The sequence below is a fragment of the Neophocaena asiaeorientalis genome, unplaced genomic scaffold, assembly GCF_003031525.2.
Source record: "Neophocaena asiaeorientalis asiaeorientalis breed wild unplaced genomic scaffold, Neophocaena_asiaeorientalis_V1.1 scaffold46, whole genome shotgun sequence".
Classification (NCBI taxonomy): domain Eukaryota; kingdom Metazoa; phylum Chordata; class Mammalia; order Artiodactyla; family Phocoenidae; genus Neophocaena; species Neophocaena asiaeorientalis.
This window is the reverse complement of record NW_020175393.1, coordinates 10,594,401-10,613,702: the sequence shown is the minus strand read 5'-3', so window position 1 is coordinate 10,613,702 and position 19,302 is coordinate 10,594,401. Positions and strand designations below refer to the sequence as shown.

General features: G+C 52.5%; 2 protein-coding genes across 3 annotated transcripts in view; both read left to right on the top strand.

Annotated features, from left to right (window-relative positions):
• Positions 1-1,009, top strand: part of AARS2 (alanyl-tRNA synthetase 2, mitochondrial) — a 13,274-nt gene extending 12,265 nt beyond the window's left edge. For both annotated transcript variants that reach the window (XM_024766334.1, XM_024766335.1), the window contains exon 22: positions 321-1,009. In XM_024766334.1, coding sequence (XP_024622102.1) covers positions 321-485 — 165 coding nt within the window. In that variant the 3' untranslated portion in view covers positions 486-1,009. The remainder of the gene's footprint in view (positions 1-320) is intronic.
• A 10,198-nt stretch (positions 1,010-11,207) lies between these two features.
• Positions 11,208-18,842, top strand: DRC5 (dynein regulatory complex subunit 5). The gene is made up of 4 exons (XM_024765843.1): positions 11,208-11,484; positions 12,480-13,048; positions 16,607-17,056; positions 18,633-18,842. The coding sequence occupies exons 1-4, from the start codon at positions 11,208-11,210 to the stop codon at positions 18,840-18,842; spliced, it is 1,506 nt and encodes a 501-aa protein (XP_024621611.1).
• The last annotated feature ends 460 nt before the right edge of the window (positions 18,843-19,302 follow it).

Genomic DNA, 19,302 nt, shown 5'->3' with positions numbered 1-19,302 from the left:
CTCCCTAACCCACCCCCTCCCCCACCCCACCCGCGAAGGCACCAAAAGACTCCTTAATTCCTACCATGCCACCTCCAGGCTGCACATTTCTTGCGAACAGGTAGCAGCCATTCATCAACCTCCACTCATTCCCAGCCCGTCATCAACCTCCACTCATTCCCAGCCCGTCCCTCTCGTGTCTCCTCGCCTGATTACCCCCACCATGTGTCCAGCTCGGGAGAGGGTTCTCATCGCCATGACTCCACTCTCAAAGGTACATTGAGTGGATGGTGGTAGGGAGAGCTGCTCTGCATTACTGCCCCTTCTGTTTCTGTCCCCAGAGTGCCACGCCAGCCTTCACCGCAGAGGCCTGGGCGCTGGCTGTGTGCAGCCACATGGGGGGCAAGGCCTGGGGCTCTCGAGTGGTGGCCCAGGGCACCGGAAGCACTGCTGACCTGGACGCTGCCCTCAGTACAGCCCGAGCCTATGCCCTCAACAAGCTCTGATCCAGGCTCACTCAGGGACTCACAGAGACTAAAGAGACAACAGACAGGCCAGTGCCTGGAGCCCTGAAGGAGCGAGCAGAACCTCCCCGGAAGGTAAACAGAGGACTAGAGCCTGGAGGCCAAGCAGCTGAGCCGAAGAGGACCGCCCTGGGCTAGGCTCTGAGTGGACACAAGAAGATGTGGGCTGGGGGAGGCAGAAGTGGGCCTGGCAAAAGGCCCCTGCTAGTTGAATGTGAAGACATGGCTGTCCCGTCTGTGATCATTAAAAAGTATTTCACAGCGGATAGGAAGCTCCAGAAGGTTCTTTTGCCTAAAAAAGAGCAGGCTTTCTCCTCCCAGCAGCCTGGAATGGGTGCCCCGTGACTAGTCTGACCCCTCACACTGGGCTGAAAGGCCACCCCGCCTCCAGATCAGAGCTCTCCTCGTCACCACGAGTGCTTGGACAGGCCCTGTGTGCCAGCCTGTTCTGGGCGCCCACCAAGGCCTCCCTGGCCACCAAGATCCATTCACTGTCACATAAAAGTCATGAGAGCCAGGTACATCCTCTCTGGTGTCACTTATTCCATTAACAACAACTTCTCCTTTTAATGAAGTCTCCGGTGATTTGTTGACAAAATGACAGGTACTGGTCAGTTGCTGAGAATGCAGCAAGAACCCACCAGACTTCCTGCCCGTGTGGAGTTTGCTTCCAGTGGGGAAACAGCAACGAAGAGCAAGAAGAGGGTGGCAGACTGGGATGAGGTCTGCAGAGAGAGCGCAGCCAGGCAGTGGAAGGGTGGGGGTGGCATCCGGGGCCGGGTGTGAGCCATGTGGACCTCCAGGGGAAGAGCCAGCGCAGGCACCTGAGTGGGTAGTGAACAGGCAGGTGGCAGGCCTCGGGGCCAGAAGGGAGCGCAACCAGAGCAAGCCTACTCTTAGAACAGGTTGCACGGCACCTGCCCCAAGCCTGAGCTAAAGCTGAAGCTGAAATGGCAGCTCAGAGCAGGAGGAAGCCGGGATGGAGCGCAGCCCTCCCCCGCTACCAAAATGAATCCACCCAGGACAAAGCCAGACACAGGGGCTCCACGTCTGTTCGCAGACCTCTGTCGCTGGATGAAAGAAGGGACCTCGGGACCCATCTCCAAGTCAGAGGCTCCCTGGCTGCGAAGTTCTATGGCCATTTAGTCAAAATTATTAGAGCAGAGCAGGCCCTCCTGACAACATTTCCTGCATGATTTCTTATTCTAAGTGAGGCACCAGTGATTCGTTGGTAAATCACTGATGAGGGCTTGAAAGGAACCTGAATTCTTGGACCCTGGCTGCTTGCAGCCCTGAGGAGTTGCAAAGCTTTCCCTTGGGATTGTGGCAACTGCAGCAGTGGCCACTGTTCAGTGGTGGTCAGCAAAGACCTGTCTCTACATGTGGACACCAAGGTGAGGAGTTGGGGGTATGCATTTTATTAATGAGTTAACTTCTAAGGTGCTAACCTGTCCAGGGTAACCAACTAGTAATCATCAACAGAGCTGAAATGAAAGCTAAGCTCTGTCTCCAGTGAAACTTCCCACCACTCTCAGTTGCTCTTCCCCTCTTGAAGGACAATTTCCTTTTCTAACTAGCTAGCCCCCATGAAGTTGGTCATTCCTGGTGTCAGGCTTGGGGCTGTGGGAGGGAGCACCGTGGAGGCCTGGGCCTTCCTGCCTGGTGCCACTCTTCAGTCTTGCTGACACCCTGAAGAAAGGCCAAGGGTACCTCTGCAGGGATGCCGCAGCCCACTGCTCCCCTGCAGGGCCTGGAGTCAACCGGGGACCTCAGGGGAGTTCAGGAACGCCTACAGGTGCCCTTCCACCCTTCTCTTCCAGAAAAGACTGGCTGCTGATGCTTTTCCGAGACCCTCTTTCCATTCGTCATGCCAACCTCCATTTCCACACAAAAGGCTCCCAGAAGGAAGAGCACTGTAGCAGTCCAGGAGCCCTGCCACCATCCCCCACTCCCCACCATCCCCCTCAAAAGCCCATCCGTTCCTAAACATGTCCCCAAGACGCACAAAGCGTGCCGCACCGCCAGGGTTCCCACTGCCCTCTTGACGGCCCCACACAGCGCCTCAGACGGACACTTCTTTGCGTCGACCCTGGGCCAAGGCGCGCTAAAACAGCCTTCCAAGAGCAGAGACCGGCTTGCACAAGTGCGCACGCGCACCCGTCGTCTAGGACCCGGCCCCTAGCGACGCAGGGCGTCCCTAACGACCTGCGCCGCGAGGGCTCTGCGGGAAGGTGAGCGCTCAGGCCTCGGAAGCGGTGAGGCGACCTCGACCCCGGTCTCCCCTAGCGGGCTGAGCTCTCCCTGCCCCGACTCCCACCCACGGGACGCGGGAACCCCTCCAGCGTCCTCCCACCCCTCCCACCCGGAAGTCTGCAGGCTGCCGCAGCCTTGGCTCCACATTTCGCGTGGGGAGGAAGGACGGGTCTGTACCTACGAGAGGCCCCCAGCCCACCCCCATTTGAAGCCCAGGGTCTGCGAGTCAGGGGAGGGAGTCCGTGAGATGGAGAAAGGGGAAAGTGGAGCAAGAATAGGTCGTGGGGGAAAGCAGTCCCAAGCCCCCGGGCCCCAGTCTTCCCATAAAGGCCGACCCCTATTCCCAGCTCCTGCTGGCTGAAGTCCCTCAAGACAACAGACATAAGTGGGCCTGGCCCAAGGGTGTGATAAGACTGTTTCACCAGCCAGAGACCAAGGGTGATGGGCCAGAGAGCTGTCAGAGAAACTTTTGTGCCCCTCATTTGTGATTCTGCAAACTGTGAATTCCCAAATGCGAATGTGCCAGTGACTTGGCCTGAGGTAGGGTTGGGGGGGGGGGGGGGGGGGAAATGTAGACAAAAGCCCAGGGCCCTGAGGAGAAGCTGGGTGAGAAGGCAGAGGAAGCACCATCAGAGAAGGTGGGGGGGTGAGGGGGCATCAAAACCCAGCCAGCCCAGAGGGGGCGTCCAAGGCCACAGAGGTGCTCACAGGCCTAAAGAAGGCCAGGTGCTTCTGCCTCTCAGTTCTGAGGGAGGGAGGTGAGGACCAGGGATGTGGTGAGCAGGAAGGGGAGAGGCCACCCGCTCCCCTAGCATCTTCAACTTTCCCATTTGGGCAGGCAGGAGGCGCCTCTGCACAAAGTGGTTGGATTTAACCAGGGACTTGAGAAGGATGGAGAAGGTCTGAGAACTTTCTGAGAAGAGGGAATGTGCTGGAGAGTCGAGCATTGAATCCTAGGTCTGGGAGGAGCATGGAGGGCCCGGTGTGGACCATGGGGCAGGAGAGCACAGCTCTGCAGTATCTCTTGGGTCCTCGTGGGGCCTCAAAAGCTTAAGGATACAGGTGATAATCCAGTTTTGCAGAAGGACCCTGTGCCTGGAAGTGACTTAGGGGGTGAGGGAGCCTGGGCTGTTTAGGTCAGCAGCAACGAGGGTAACCCTGGGCTCCACGCTGGAGAGAGTGGAAGGCCCACTGGAAAAGTGCTGTGACGACTGAGTCTAGGGCAATTTAGGAAGCAATCCCAACATCTCATGATTTGTCTCTGCTTTTGTGCAAACAAGTAAGGGACAGCTTTGGACAGACATCAGCTCAAAGCTCAGCTTCTCCACTTACTCGCTGTGTGATGCTTAGCAAGTTACTTAAGTTCTCTAAGGCTCTGTTTGCTTTGTTTTCCTGTTTGTGAAATGAGGATAATAGAGTTATCATAATAGTAATCCTCAATAATAAAATTGAAGATTTCACAGGCTTACATAGGTACAACATCTAACATCTTCGTCATAATACCTAACACAACTACTGAAGCCCGTGAGCCACAACGAATGAAACCCGCACGCCTAGAGCCCAGGCTCCGCAACGAGAGGCCACTGCAATGAGAAGCCCGCGCACCGTGACAAAGAGTAGCCCCTGCTCGCCACAACTAGGGGAAGCCCGAGCGCAGCAATGAAGACCCAACGCAGCCAAAAATAAATAATGAGGACACTCCTGGCCAAACTGAGGCATCTCAGCACTTTTTTAAAAAATTTATTATTTTGGGGGCTGTATTGGGTCTTTGTTGCGTGCGGGCTTTCTTTTCAGCTGCTGTGAGTGGGGTCTACTCTTTGTCGTGGTGCTCGGGCTTCTCACTGCAGTGGCTTCTCTTTGCTGCGGAGCACGGGCTCTAGGTATGCGGGCTTCAGTAGTCGTGGCTCGTGAGCTCTAGAGCACAGGCTCAGTAGTTGTGGCACACAGGCTTAGTTGCTCTGCGGCATGTGGCATCTTCCCGAACCAGTGCTCAAACCCATGTCCCCTGCATTGGCAGGTGGATTCTCAACCACTGCACCACCAGGGAAGCCCCTCATCACTTTCTGTTGCTGTGCTTGGACATGTAGAGAGCAGACCTTAACACCTAACCCTTTGAGTTATGGGTTGAATGTGATTTCAGGACCCTGGACGCTGGTCCTGAGGACACAGGGTTGGGACCAGGGAAGGAGGAGGAGGATTTACCTTTCTTCAGGGATTGTGGCCCTGGGTTGGCAGGGTTGATGTTAAAGACATAGCATGTGAGGCCCCACAGGCCCATGAGACAGGTGTCAGGAGATGAAAGATCACTGGGTTGTCCCCACTTTCCCATCTGAGGGCAAGGTGTGCCCTTAGAGGGGGACACAGATGGCGGCACAAGAGGCACTCACTCTCGTTGACACTCACCATTCTGGAACGTCAAGAGGATTCCTGCCCCAGAGAAGGACAGAGTCTTGAACACCCTTCCGGTCTTCAAACTCTGGGATTCTCTGACAGCCCCACTGGCTCCCCAGGGAGAGAAGGCTCCAGAAGAGAAGGTACCCACTCTGCCACTTCTGGGGCTGTGCTCTATGGGCCCTTGGGGGCTGTGGGAGGCTGGCTAATGGGTGTCTACCCATCCACAGGCTTCTAGGGAAGACAGTGTCACTAGAACCACCTCCAGCTGCAGACTGGTGATGCCCAGGCCAGACTAAGGCTGCCCTGGGAAGTAGGAGGAGTTACCTCAGTTCTCCTGGCTTCTCATTCTCCTGTGAGCCCCACCCAGTCCCCCCAACTCAGCGGTGCATTCTCCTTGCCCCCTTCCCAAATTTGCTTTTTGGACCTGAAACTCATTCACACTGAGGTGTGGACGACTGATAAGAGGGGAGATATACCTATATCCCCTTTCTGACTTAAACTGTCAGATAGGATAATATATTGCATGACCTACATTTTTTTAAAGTTTGCTACATTAATATCGGTATATATTTCATAATTTACTATGCTTCTGTTTGACCTAAAATGATGAGATGCATTTTCATAATTTTTTTTTTTTTTTTTTTTTTTTTGCGGTACGCGGGCCTCTCACTGTTGTGGCCTCTCCCGTTGCGGAGCACAGGCTGCGGACGCGCAGGCTCAGTGGCCATGGCTCACGGGCCCAGCCGCTCCGCGGCATGTGGGATCTTCCCAGACTGGGGCATGAACCCGTGTCCCCTGCATCAGCAGGCGGACTCTCATCCACTGCGCCACCAGGGAAGCCCTACTATGCTTTTGTTTGACCTAAAACGATGAGTTCAGTGAATACCCTGGTGGTCCAGTGGTTAGGACTCAGCGCTTTCACTGCCATGGCCCAGGTTCAATCCCTGGTTGGGGAACTAAGATTACGCTAACGGCATGGCCCGACCAAAAAATAAAATAAATAAATAAGTAAGTAAATAGCAGTTCAAGGTTAACATAGGGATATATACACACGCATGTATGGACTGTTAAGATTTCATTTCATTAGGGAGGAAATGCATTTTAATATAACAGGGATGAAAGCCTTATGTTAGGGACCTGAAATTCCCATAGTGGGGTCCCAAAACCCTCCTGACAGATCCCTGGGACGCCTGCTTCCCAGGGAACGAGAACAGGCTTTTTCTTTCCTAGTGGAGGCAGGGGAAGTGACTGGAAGAGCAGGGAACTGTGGATAGAGGCAGCCAAGGCCCTGACCCTGGCCCCAGCCCTCCTAGATATCCGGGGGCCCATTACTTCCTGGTCTGGTCTTCAGTTTCTTCATCCATAAAATGGGGGTGAGAAGCCTGCCCTGACTCCAGTATAAAGTGGTTGTAAGACTCCAATGAGAGAAGCGTTCTGAAAGAAACCTGTAACTGTTAAGTGCTGATACTGTCCTGTGGCTGGAGAGATGGGAGATGAGGTCGGAGGCTCGGGTGGTCGGGAGAGGAACAGGCCTCCGGAGTTAGACATCAGGCCAGGTGAGTAATAGCCTGGCGGCCCCTGGCCAACCCATTGAACTAGTTCATCTACCAATTTAGGATTTTTCCTGTAATTTCATTCACCAAATGGTGAACCACCCAAATGGTCAGGACCCTTTGGTCACAAAGGGGCAGAAATCCAACTCTTAGCTTCAGCAAAAGGGACTTGTCAGAAGGCTGTCGAGTTAGGTCTCAGAACTGAAGGAAGCCCTCAGAGGGCCCTCGGGGACGAGGTCTGGGGACCAGAGGTGCCCAGCGTGCTCTGTCCACCTCCCATTCCTACCGGTCTCACCAGGCAGCATTTCCTCCTGCCTCAGAAAGGCCTTTTCCGTGTGAAGGGAAACAGCTTCCAGCAGCAGGGGATCTGTATCCTTCAAGGACATACGTCCTTTTGTCTACCTCCACTTGGACAAATCCCAAGAAGGACTCTGATTGGCTTACATCAGGTGCACCCCTGAACCAATCACTCTGACCAATACAGGGCACTCCTATTGGCCAGAATCTATGATCAGAAGGAGGTGGGGTAGCCCCAAACACCAGCTGCCTCCCCAGCAGACCTGACACGGGGTTAGGGATTAGAGACGAAAATGAGTAAGAAATTGTCCCCACACCGGGAGGAGCCCACAGTCCAGTGTGGGTGTGGGGAGAGGGTGGTCAGTCACCACCGAAGTGACACAGGTGCTGGGGTGGGGGGGTCTGACAAAGGGAAGGTGGGGCACAAGAGAAGCTAAAAGGCTTCAGAGGGAAAATGGTGCTTGAGCTCAGGCTCACAAGACCATCGGGGGTCCGTTTTCCAGGCCAAGACCGTGAGAAAGGCATTCCAGGAAGAAGGAGCAGCTTGAGCAAAGGCTGGGCGGCATAGACTGGTCTGCGGTGTTCCAGGCAGAGAGGAGTTTATTTCAAACAGAGCGTCCGGTCACGGAGGGTCTTCTACACGGAGCTAAGGAAGCTGGGCTGCACCCCATGAGTGGCGGGCTTACACGGAGGCCTGCCACGGCAGCTCTGGGAAGACTAGATGCTGGATGACACACCCAGTGCTGGGCAGCTGCAGCTACAATCCAGGTGGACATTGAGGCCCTGAGCTAAGGCTGCAGCAGGAAGGGAGCGGAGGGACGCTGGGGTGGGAGAAGCAGAACTGAGGGGAAACAGCAGTAAACAGGTTGGGGGGCCTGAAGGAGAGAGGTGGTTCCCAGCTCCGGGGTTCAGGCACCTGGAGGGCTCCCGGTACCCCTGGCCGAGGTAGGGAGCCAGGAAGAGCAGCAGCTCACAGGAGGCACTGCGTTCTCTTGGGGGGCAGGTTGAATCTGCGGGAGCCGGGAGGCAGGCCAGTGGCCCTGAGTCTGGAGCTCAGAGGAGACGGGAGAGCTGCAGCCCAGCAAGAGGACGGAGTGAGGCCGCCGGGCAGCCACAGCTAAACCCTGAGGGGTGGGCCGAGTCAGAGAAGCCTGCGACGGAGGCTTTTGGAGAATGATCCGGAAGCCCCGAGGAGAGTTGAGAGAGTGGCAGCTGCGCAGTGGTTGAGAAGGGCAGGGTCGGGCATGGGACTTGATATCATCTTTGTAACATTAGTAACTGGGAGGCAAGGAGTTCGTCTTGCTCATTAACCTTTGAAACATAATTTGTTTTATATCTGATTGGTTCTTTTAAGTATTTTTTTAAAGCAACTTTTGGAACTAAAATCCTTCTTAGAAGAATCCTCTTTCTGGTAACAATTTGCTTGCCAAAAATATTTTTGTAATGTCGACTTTAAAAAAAAATCAGGAAGTGATGAGTGAAAACTATCAACTCTGACCTAATTATGAGGTTAATGTTGTCAATATTTGCCTTAAAAAATGACATCAGACCTCGTGGTATGGAGGTCTCTGCAAACGTTGCAGGACAATAGGGGCTCTTTTTTTCTACCAGTAAAGCATGCTGAGCACATGGAGGGCCGCCCTGCCCCTTCTTTCTGAGGACGGGGCTCAGGGCCCTGGACCAGCCCTGCGGGGTGTCCTGCAGCGCCCTGCCCGGCCAGAGCGGTTAGGCCCAGACCTTAGGAAGGGCTGCCAGGTCCTAATGCCTAAGGCAATAGGCAGTGAGAGCAGAGCCACCCCGTTCCAGAGAGCACCCCACCAGGCCCCAGGTGTGGTCTCCCAACATGTGGCTTCCTGAGAGGAAGAAGGGACCACCAACCAGGACGGTGAGGCCTGGCAGTGCTGTGAGAAATGCCTGGAGAGCCAGCTCCCTGGGCCAAGCTGGGTTCTGCTCCCTTGGGCGTGGCCCACAGGGTGTCCTGGGATGCATCTGGGACCAAGGGGAATACCGGCATGTCTTAGGCCAGAACTGTGGAGGGAGCCCCAGGCATCCAGGTGCGGAGCTGGCAGGAACAGGGCTGGCCTGTTGTCCCTTTCCTCCTCCTCTTGCCCAGACTGCCAAGGCCCTCGTCCTTCTATCCAGACCCGAACACCACCACCACCTTGCCCTTCACGTGTCCCCTGGAGACAGGGAAGGGCCTCACTCAAAGACAAAGACACCATCTGAGGTCGGCACTCAAGAAGCAGGTCTCCAGGGCTTTCCCTCCCCAGCCCAAGACCCCTGTCCCTCTGGACGCCTTTATCCTCCACGCACCCCCTCCAGTACTCTTGTCAAATATTATCAGTATGATTCAAATACCTCGGGGGAATCTCCACCACAGCCTGCAGAGAAAGATATTACTCTCCCCTTTTACAGAGAAGGAAACTGGAGCTCAGATAAACCAAGTAACTTGGCCAGGGTCACACAGCAAGTCATTGGCAAAGCCAGAAATGCAAAGTCATCTGGTGCCTCTAAGCAGCACCCCCTCCCAGCCACACCCTCTGAAGGACCGTTAGTCAAAAAGCACCAGCTGCTTATTCCACAATTCTGGACCCAATCTGTTTGTCAATTTGCATTTGATTTCCATAAGTGTGCCACAAAAATACCTAGGTATCTTCCTTACACTGCCCCCTCCTGCCTCTACTCTCTCCCTCCTCTCTCTCTCTCTAACACACACACAGAGCCAGGCTCTTCCTCCTTGAGATGCCTGGAGGACCAGGGAGCACCATCTGGTCCCCTCCATCTGCCAAGGACACCTTTGCTGGTTCAGATTGTTCCTTCCCACCGGACACTACACAGTGCATCGAGCCAGGGAGCAAACCCAGAGCACGAGCTGTGTGCCAGGCCGAGCGGCCCCTGTTCTGCCTGCAGTCTCGGGGCAGGGACACCTGCAGCAAGGGTGCAGGAATGGACAAATGGAGGGGCGGGGGCAGCCCCGGACACATTCTCTGTCTTCTGACTTCAGCCCCAGATTTAGCTGCCTTGTCGCCTCCCACTCCTTCCCGCTGCCGTCTGGAATGCCCGGAGGCTGGGACAACTAGGAAGACTAGGATGGTGAGATTGAAAGGAGGGGGCTGAGCTGGAGCCCTCAGAGGGTAGAGGAAAAGGTGCTGGCACCCTGGGCAGGGCATGAGTCCAGTTCCCCTTCTCCTTCCCCTCTCTCCTGTACCACCCAGAACAGTAGCCACTAGCCATCAGATTTTGAAGGCTTAATATAAATACATATATAATATCTCATTAATAATTTTTATATTGATTACATATTTAAGCGATAATATTTTGTTCATATTGGGTTAAACATAAAACTAATTTCACTTGTTTTCTCTTTCCTTTTTTAATGTCTGGATGAGAAATTTTTAAATAGTATACGTGGCTTGCATTTTGGCATTCATTATATTTCTATTTGTATGTTTCTATTGGCCAGTGCTGTTCTCGACCCCATCCTCCTGGTCAGGCAGTTGCTGTTCTGTAAAATACTTAGTGCAGGGAGCTGTTCTGAACTAAATGGTTCTTTATCATACCTCAGTCTTTTGGCCGAACTTGATAGACTGAGTTTAAATCCACCTGTGTTATTTATAAGCTTTGTGACATTGGGCAAGTCAGTTAACCTCTTTGTGCTTCAGTTTCACATCAGAAAAATGAGTCTATCAGTGCCTATCTCAAAAAGGCTTTTGTGAGAATCAAATGAGCTGATATGCATAAAAAACTAAAAAAAGGGTCCAGCATACAGCAATTGCTTGTAATTGCTGTACAGCTATTACTGTCTAAAATGTGGGGCTGTTGCTTGCCACAGTTTTGTGTGTCACAGTATGCTATGCCTCCTTGGATGCATTATTTTTATTCACTCCTCCCAATCAGCTTATTGGTAATTGTTATCCTCATTTCACAGAGGAAGCATCTGAAACTCAGAAAGTTTCAGTAACTGGCCCAAAGCCGCCCAGCTAGTGGGATTTGCACCTGGATTTGCTCTAATCCAGAGACTGACCCTTAACAACCACCCCTGCTACGTCTCTTGGTAAAAGCCCACCGAGACCGTCCAAAGTAACAACTCCATCCCTTCCTCTTGCTCCAGGTTCCCGCCGGCATCCAGGACCCGCCTGTCTGAGAAACTCCCTGTCACAAGGCCATCACCAAGAGGCCACTTGTCCCTGTGTTGTCAGTCCCCAGCATGGAGGAAACCCAGAGAACACCCTCACTGTCGGTCCCCAGCTGGTCCTCAGCCTCCACCCAGGACCAGTCCTCCAGTGCCGGCCAAGCTTCAAGCACAGGCCCACAGCCCTCGAAGTCCTCTGTCATCCCACCCCCAGTGAAGTCCAAGGGCCCGAGTTCCGGGGCTGGGGGACGTCGGATGCGCAGGATCATCGCTGAGGATGCTGAGTGGTCAGTGGCCACTGTGCCCCTCCTCACAGAACTCTGCATTCAACACATTGTCAAGAACTTCCAGAGTGAGTCTGTCCCTGCCTCGGTCGGGAGACAAGGCCAGGAGTGGGGCCCAGTGGGCGGGGACTGCCTGGAGGTGAGGCCTCAGAGCTGGGTCCTGGGGCAGCCCCTGCCCTCCCACACAGCATCCTCATCCCCACTCAGCACCTCCCTTCCCCCCTCCCCAGAGGCCAGGACAGTTTCTCTGGCCATCCCCACTTCCAGGTCCCACCAGGCTCCCCCACACACTGTGCCCTCCATGCCTATGCCCATTCCTCACCTTTCCCACTCTCTCCAACAAAGCCCAGCCCAAGCCATACCTACCTCCTCCTCCAGAAAGCCCTCCCTGGTTGACCGTCCTCCACTCTCTCAGAGTCTTCCATGGCGTGTATAGGTTCTTGGTTTGTTCTGTACTTTAGTCTCTGTAAATGTTCGTCCTTTTCAAAGATGAGTTGCCAACCTCTCTTACCAGATGGGGAGCTCTCTGAGGACAGGGCCATCATTTTGTCTACAGCACTTGTCACCACCAGACCTGCAATATATTCATTTGACTTGTTTATAGTCTGCCTCTGCTCATAAGATGGAGCAGCTTCCTCTGTTTTGTTCACTCTTGTATCCTCGGCACTTAGAACAGTGTGTGGTGCATAGTAGGTGCTCAAAAAAACATTTTGTCTTGAAATGAATGAATCAAATCAAACTGGGAGCCTCTGAAGTCAGGGATTGTCTCCTCTACTAGATTAAGGAATAACTGAGGGCTGGACCTGAGATTCTGCCTCAGACTGGGAGCTCCCTGAGACCAAATGCTAAGATATATACCTTCAACTGGGAACAACCCAGAGTCAGGGGTGATGTCTCCCTCCTCAGATTGAGCCTCCCTGAGAATAAAGTCTGCCTCCTCTCTCAGCCTGGGCTTCCCTAAAGACAGGGGGTCTTCCCTTTCCTGGGTGCCCCCAGACAGGCTCAGCTCAGGGTAGCATGTGCAGCGTCCCCAACACTGTGACTCCTATTTCTGTTCCCAAAGACAACCCTATCCTGAAGCAGCTGCTCCCAGAGCATCAGAAGAAGGTCCTGAACCAACTGTCCCCAGACCTGCCGCTGGCTGTGACTGCCAACCTGATAGAGGATGAGAACTACTGGCGCCGCTGCTGCACGCAACGCTGGCCCGTGTGCCACGTGGACGAGCACGGCGGCAGCTGGAAGCGCATGTTCTTCGAGCTGCACCTGGAGAACCTGCTGAAGCACTTCATCCCCAGCACCACGGACCCCGAGGTGATCCTCAGCCTGCTGCCGCTCTGCAGGAACTACGTGCACACAATCCGGGTGGATCAGTTCCTTCCGCCCGTGCAGCTCCCGCCCCCGCTTCAGGGCGAGGATCAGTCCGACTCGAGCAGTGAAGGAGAGATGGAGGAGCCGGCCACGGGCCACTACCAACTGGGCGACCTGGTGGCTGGCCTGAGCCACCTGGAGGAGCTGGACCTGGTGTACGGTGTCAGGGACTGTGGCATGAACTTCGAGTGGAACCTCTTCCTCTTCACCTACCGCGACTGCCACTCCCTGGCAGCCACAGTCAAGGCATGCCACACGCTCAAGGTACCACCTGCCATTCTCAGCATCTCTCTGATTTGATTCCCTCTTCCCTTCCCTTCCTCTTGTATCCCCACCTTCTTCTCCTATTTCCTTCTCGCTCATTGACCAAGTGTCCTTTTTCTTTCTTTTTTTTTTTTTTTTTTTTTTGGCTGCGTTGGGTCTTCGTCACTGGGCGCGGGCTTTCTCTAGTTGCAGTGAGCAGGGGCTGCTCTTCGTCGCGGTGAGCGGGCTTCTCATTGCGGTGGCTTCTTTTGTTGCGGAGCACAGGCTCTAGGCACGCAGGCTTCAGTAGTTGCAGCACTCGGGCTCAATAGTTGCGACACACGGGCCCTAGAGTGCAGGCTCAGTAGTTGTGGCGCACGGGCTTAGTTGCTCCTCGGCATGTGGGATCTTCCCGGACCAGGGCTCAAACCCGTGTCCCCTGCATTGGCAGGCGGATTCTTAACCACTGTGCCACCAGGGAAGTCCCTGACCAAGTGTCCTCTTATGCACTCTGCACCAATCTGGGTTCTGGGGATGCAGAGATGCACAAGGCACTGCCCTGCCCATTCACCAGCCATTTAGTCATCCAACACACATCTGCACTCCAGGCCCTGTCCTAGGTGCTGAAGATTCAATCATGAGCACAATTATACCATTTGTGCCCTCCAGCTAACAGTCTGGTGGGGATAAAAGGCAGTAATCAGCAATCATATAAATGTAAAATTGCAACTCGAACAGAGTTGCCAGATTTACCAAATAGAAATATAGGACATCCAGTTAAATTTGAATTTCAGATACACAACGAATATTTTTTTAGTTTAAGCATGTCCCAGATATTCTGGTTGGAAGAGAGAGAGCCTGCCAAGAAATCAGAGGTGGGAGAGAAGAAGGACACAGCACTGTGTCCCAGAGCCGAGGGAGGGATGCTTTTCAAGAAAGGGGTGAGCAGCAGGGAAGTGGGATGGAGCTGAGGACTGGATTTAGCAAACTTGGAGGTCACTGGGCGGAAGCTGTGTCAATGGAGTGCCAGGAGCAGAGGCCAGATTGGAGTGGTTTATGGAGAGAGTGGGAAGTGAGGAAACGGAATGACCATGATCAGCTTTTTCAAGAACTTGGCTGTGAATGGGGGAGAAAGGTAGAGCGGTAACAGATGAGGGGGTTAGGTTTTCTTAAGAAGAAATTTGCACGTGTTTAAAAACAATGTATAAAAATAAACAAATAATCAAACGTATAAGCTTTTGCACAGCAAAGGAAACCACAAACAAAATGAAAAGACAACCTACAGACTGGAAGAAAATATTTGCAAATGATGCAACCAACAAGGGCTTAATTTCCAAAATATACAAACAGCTCATACAACTTAATAACCAAAAAACAACCCAATCAAAAAATGGGCAGAAGACCTAAAAAGACATTTCTCCAAAGAAGACATACAGATGGCCAACAGACACATGAAAATATGCTCAACTTTTCTAATTATTAGAGAAATGAAATCAAAACTACATTGAGGTATCACCTCACACCAGTCAGCATGGCCATCATTTAAAAGTCTACAAATAATAAATGCTGGAGAGGGTATGACGAAAAGAGAACACTCCTACATTCATTGCTGGTGGGAATGTAAATTGGTACAGCCACTATGGAGAACAGTATGGAGGTTCCTTTAAAACCTAAAAATACACTTACCATATGATTCAGCAATCCCACTCTTGGGCATATATCCAGAGAAAACTCTAATTCGAAAAGATATATGCACCCCAGTGTTCACAGTTGTATTATCTACAATAGCCAAGACATGGAAGCAACCTAAATGAATGGATAAAGAAGATGTGGTATATATAAACAACGGAATACTACTCAGCCATAAAAAAGAATAAAATAAGGCCATTTGCAGCTACATGGATGGACCTAGAGATTATCATGCTAAGTGAAGTAAGTCAAACAAAGACATACCATATGATATCACTTATATGTGGAATCTAAAATATGATACAAGGTATTTACAAGACAGAAATAGACTCACAGACATTGAAAACAAACTTATGGTTACCAAAGGAGAAGGGGTGTGGGAGGGTTAAATTAGGAGTTTGGGATTAACAGATACACACTATTATATATAAAATAGATAAGGTCCTACTGTATGGCTCAGGGAACTATATTCAATATCCTGTAACAAACCATAATGGAAAGGAATATGAAAAAGAATCACTTTGCTGTACACCAGAAACTAACACAACATTATGAATCAACTATACTTCAATAAAATAATGAAAAATTAAAAATAAAAAAAACAAAAGTAAAAAATGAAACCAATGTAAAGCTCCACCCAATTGCAAGAAAGGAGCTGAGTACAGGAGAGAGGTACAGGTTCACTGACCAAGGAAGGTTCCTGAGAAGACAGGAAGAATGGGGTCTAGGGATGAGGTAGGGCGGTTGGCTCCGGGCAGAGGGGAGAGTGGATGTGGTGGGTTGCAGTGGATTTATGTTTGGGATTAGGAAAAGGAAGGGTTCCTACTCAATGGCTGAGGAGACCCACCTCAGGCTGTAGGGTGAGGGGCTGGAGAAGGTTGAAATCGTTGTTGTTGTAGATTATGACAGAGTATATTGTCCAGAGAAGCAGAGTTGAGTTGGCACTCAGCACTGAGGGCCTATTGGTGGTTCCAGTGATACCAGCCAGTCCTGTGATGTGACGTTTTCCATCATGTCAGTTGCTTGGGCCCAGACTTACAGGAGATAGAGTGGGGTTGATCCACAGTTGGAGCTTTGCCAGATAGAGGCAATAAAAAAGAGGGACAAAAGATTCTGAGCTGGCTAAGAGGGATGTAGAGAGAGGAGAGGACTGAAGGACGGGGAGGCCAGCCACTCAGAGGTCTCAAGGCAGAGGGAGCAGCGGGCCAAGCCAGTGAAAAGGAAAGGGACAGGGGTCCCACCTCCGATCTTCATAATGCTAGTTCCACCCCCTTTCTTTTATCTTTCTTCTTCATCCCATCCATTTACTGTTTCTCAACGTTTCCCACTTTCTCCCTGGTTCTTACCCTGGCACTCTCCTTCAAAGAGTTCCTCTCCTTGCCACGGTGGAGCTTAGCTGGCTGAGGAGGGTGCGGTGAGGGGCTGCAGCATCCAACAGGCCTGAATTCAAAACCTGCCTCCACAGCTTAATCATTGTGTAACTCTGGGCAAATGATGTATCTGCTCAAAGCCTCCATTTTCTACTGTAAAATGGAAAGAACTTGTGCCATCTCACTGGGATGCTGAGGGTTAGGGATATGGCTATGGAATGTTCTAGCAGCATGCCCAGCACATAGTCATTTCTCAATAAGTGGTAGTCTTTTCCCCCTACTAGCTGCCACCAGTTCTGTACCACTGTGTCATGCTGGGTAGGCCTGCCCTGCCCAAGAGCCAGCCAGGTGGCCGAACCCCTCATCCATTACCGCTCTGCCTTTCTCCCCCTTCCCAGCCAAGTTCTTGAAAGAGAAGAACTCCTCCTCCCTGGGGCTCCCTCCTCTACCTGCAGGAGGTAGGTAGGCAGGCAGATTATTCCTGGTTGCAGGGTGCTGTGGCCCCTCTACCTGCCCACAGATCTTCAGGCTGACCCGAAGCAAGGTGGACGACGACAAGGCCCGCATCCTAGCCTTCAGCCTCCTGGACCACGCGGCCCTAGAGGAGCTGGACCTGTCACACAACCTCATCGGAGACCGGGGCGCGCGCGCCGCCGCCAAGCTGCTGGGCCACAGCCGCCTGCGCGTGCTCAACCTCGCCAACAACCAGGTGCGCGCGCCCGGCGCCCAGTCGCTGGCTCACGCCCTGGCGCACAACAGCAACCTCGTCTCCCTCAACCTGCGCCTCAACTGCGTCGAGGACGAGGGCGGCCAGGCGCTCGCCCACGCCCTGCAGACCAACAAGTGCCTCACCACACTGCACCTCGGGGGCAACGAGCTGTCCGAGCCCACTGCCACGCTCCTCTCCCAGGTGCTGTCCATCAACACGACGCTCACTAGCATCAACCTGTCCTGCAACCACATCGGGCTGGTGAGCCACCGCTTCTGGGACAGGCAGGGCCAAGGGGAGGCCCTGGGGCCTTGGGAGGCGGGAGTGGAATCCGATTGCTGTGGGGTACGTAAGGGGATAATTGTTAGGATCACAGCCTTTACCCCCGGTTATCCGCCCAGCTCTGCCATTTAGCACTTGGTTAAGTTATTTAACCTTTTGGGGCCTCCATCTCCTCCTCTGTAAAATGGGAATAATATTATAGCATCTACTTCTAAGTGTTGTTACTGGGAGGATTAAATGAGTTATGCTTGTAAAGCAGTTATCCATTGCAGGCACTGGCTAGGTCCTCAGTAACTGCTAGCTGTTACTATTACTCGGGGTTCTATAGTATGGATACTGGGTGCCTATGCTAGGCACCCAGTATCCATTGGTTATTCTTTAACCCTCGCAGTTATCTAGTAAAATGTGTATTCTTAACCCCACTTTACAGATGGAAAACTGAACCTCAGGGAGGTTAGTGAGTTGCCCGAGAGCATCCAGTCAGGTTGAAAGCCTGGATCCTTTCCAATAAATGCCTTTCAAATCTGGACCGAGTCTCAGAGTAACAAATGCAATTTTCATGAACACCTAGTGAATGTATACATCAATATAACATAATTGAAAGTTACTTGTACTGCTTGTGATGTATACTGATGATTTCCTTTATAATGTACACGGCTTCATTAAAAACAAAAATGCTCTGTGACCCACTGAATTGACTTTGCAACACGCTGTTGGCTCACAACCTTAGAACACCAGCATTCTGCCTCCCAATGTGGAATTTTTCGTATTAGGCCTGGCCCACCCAACCCAGAAGGGGCTAGAGCTGTAGGAACTAGCGAGGACAGCCCTCCATGTACTCCAGTTAGGGCCCTGCACCCTCTACCAAACCTCCCCCGAGGACAGTCTTACTCACATAGACACTGTCTCCAGAGGGGGTGCTCTTGGCTACAAGTAACAGAAAGCTTAATCGGGAAATGGCTTAAACAAGAGGAATATTCATCGTGTCCCATAATCAGAAGCCGGGGGGAAGGGGGCTCTGGGGTTGGTGAGACCCGTGGCTCAGCACCGTCCTCTGCTCTGCCCACCTAACCACACAGCCACGCCCTCTCTTGTGCGACTCTCATGAGCCCAAGATGGTGGCTGCATTTTCCATTGGGCCACGCTCAGAGGCAGAAAAAGGGAGACCACTACTCTCTTTTCTTCTCTTTTATGAGGAGAAACTTCCCAGAAGTCACTCCCTCCAAACTTCCTCCTCATATCTCACGAGCCAGATTTGTCTCACGTGCTCATGGCTGAACCAGAGGAGCGGAATCACCATCACTGACATAGCGCCATGTTTTTCAAACCACTGGGGTTGAAAAATCAATTTAGTGAACTTTGAGCACCATTTTTCTCAGGGAATAGGATAGAATAGGATAGAAAATGTCAGTGCCACACAAATAGGTTAAGAATAGTTTTGTGAACCTGTTGTTTCAGTCACATCTGTGTAAATAAGTGTATGTGCGCACACACCCGTGTGTGTGATCCTGGGTAGTGGCGGAAAGTGATGCTTTCCTTTGTATCCCTGAACCAGGATGGCGGGAAGCAGCTTCTAGAAGGCATGTCAGACAACAAGACCCTCCTGGAGTTTGACTTGCGCCTGTCAGGTATCGCCCAGGAGAGCGAGTATCTCATCGGCCAGGCCCTCTGTGCCAACCGCGAAGCAGCCCGCCAGCGGGCCCTGAGTCCCAGCCACTTCATGTCACCAGCCACGGCCAAGGGCCCTGAGAACCTGGCGGGATAAGATGGGGACAGGGCTGGGGCAGTGACCAGACCTGGGTCACTGCCCTAGCCCCATCCCTCATTTCATGCCCCTGCCATGCCTGCTGCAGAGTGTCACACTGGTCTGGAGGGAGTGGGGAGGGAGACCAAGAATATCCTTGGGATGAGTGATCAAGGGTTGTGCAGATAAAGATGTGAGGAGAGGAAGGGGCCTGGGATAGGGGTAGGAAATAGGACTTAGCCCTGGTACGCAGGGAGAGGATATTACCGGACTCACTGAAATGACTGACTTCTCCCAAGAATGGGGAACGCAAAGCAGACTGTAAGGGGCTGTGCCTGCGCAGACTCTCCCACAGGGGTCGCCCATCTCCCTGACCACCCTCCTCCCCACCATTTTTCTCTCTACCAGACAGATCCTTGACCTCTTGACCTTCAAACACACACTCTCTCTCTCCACCCCCCCCTCACACACCCCCACACCC

Excerpts from the sequence above, each read along its gene's own strand:
- DRC5 (XM_024765843.1), top strand. The coding sequence starts at position 11,208 with ATGGAGGAAACCCAGAGAACACCCTCACTGTCGGTCCCCAGCTGGTCC. Across the intron at positions 11,485-12,479 it reads CATTGTCAAGAACTTCCAGA|ACAACCCTATCCTGAAGCAG; the intron begins GTGAGTCTGTCC and ends CTGTTCCCAAAG. Across the intron at positions 17,057-18,632 it reads CCTGCAACCACATCGGGCTG|GATGGCGGGAAGCAGCTTCT; the intron begins GTGAGCCACCGC and ends TCCCTGAACCAG.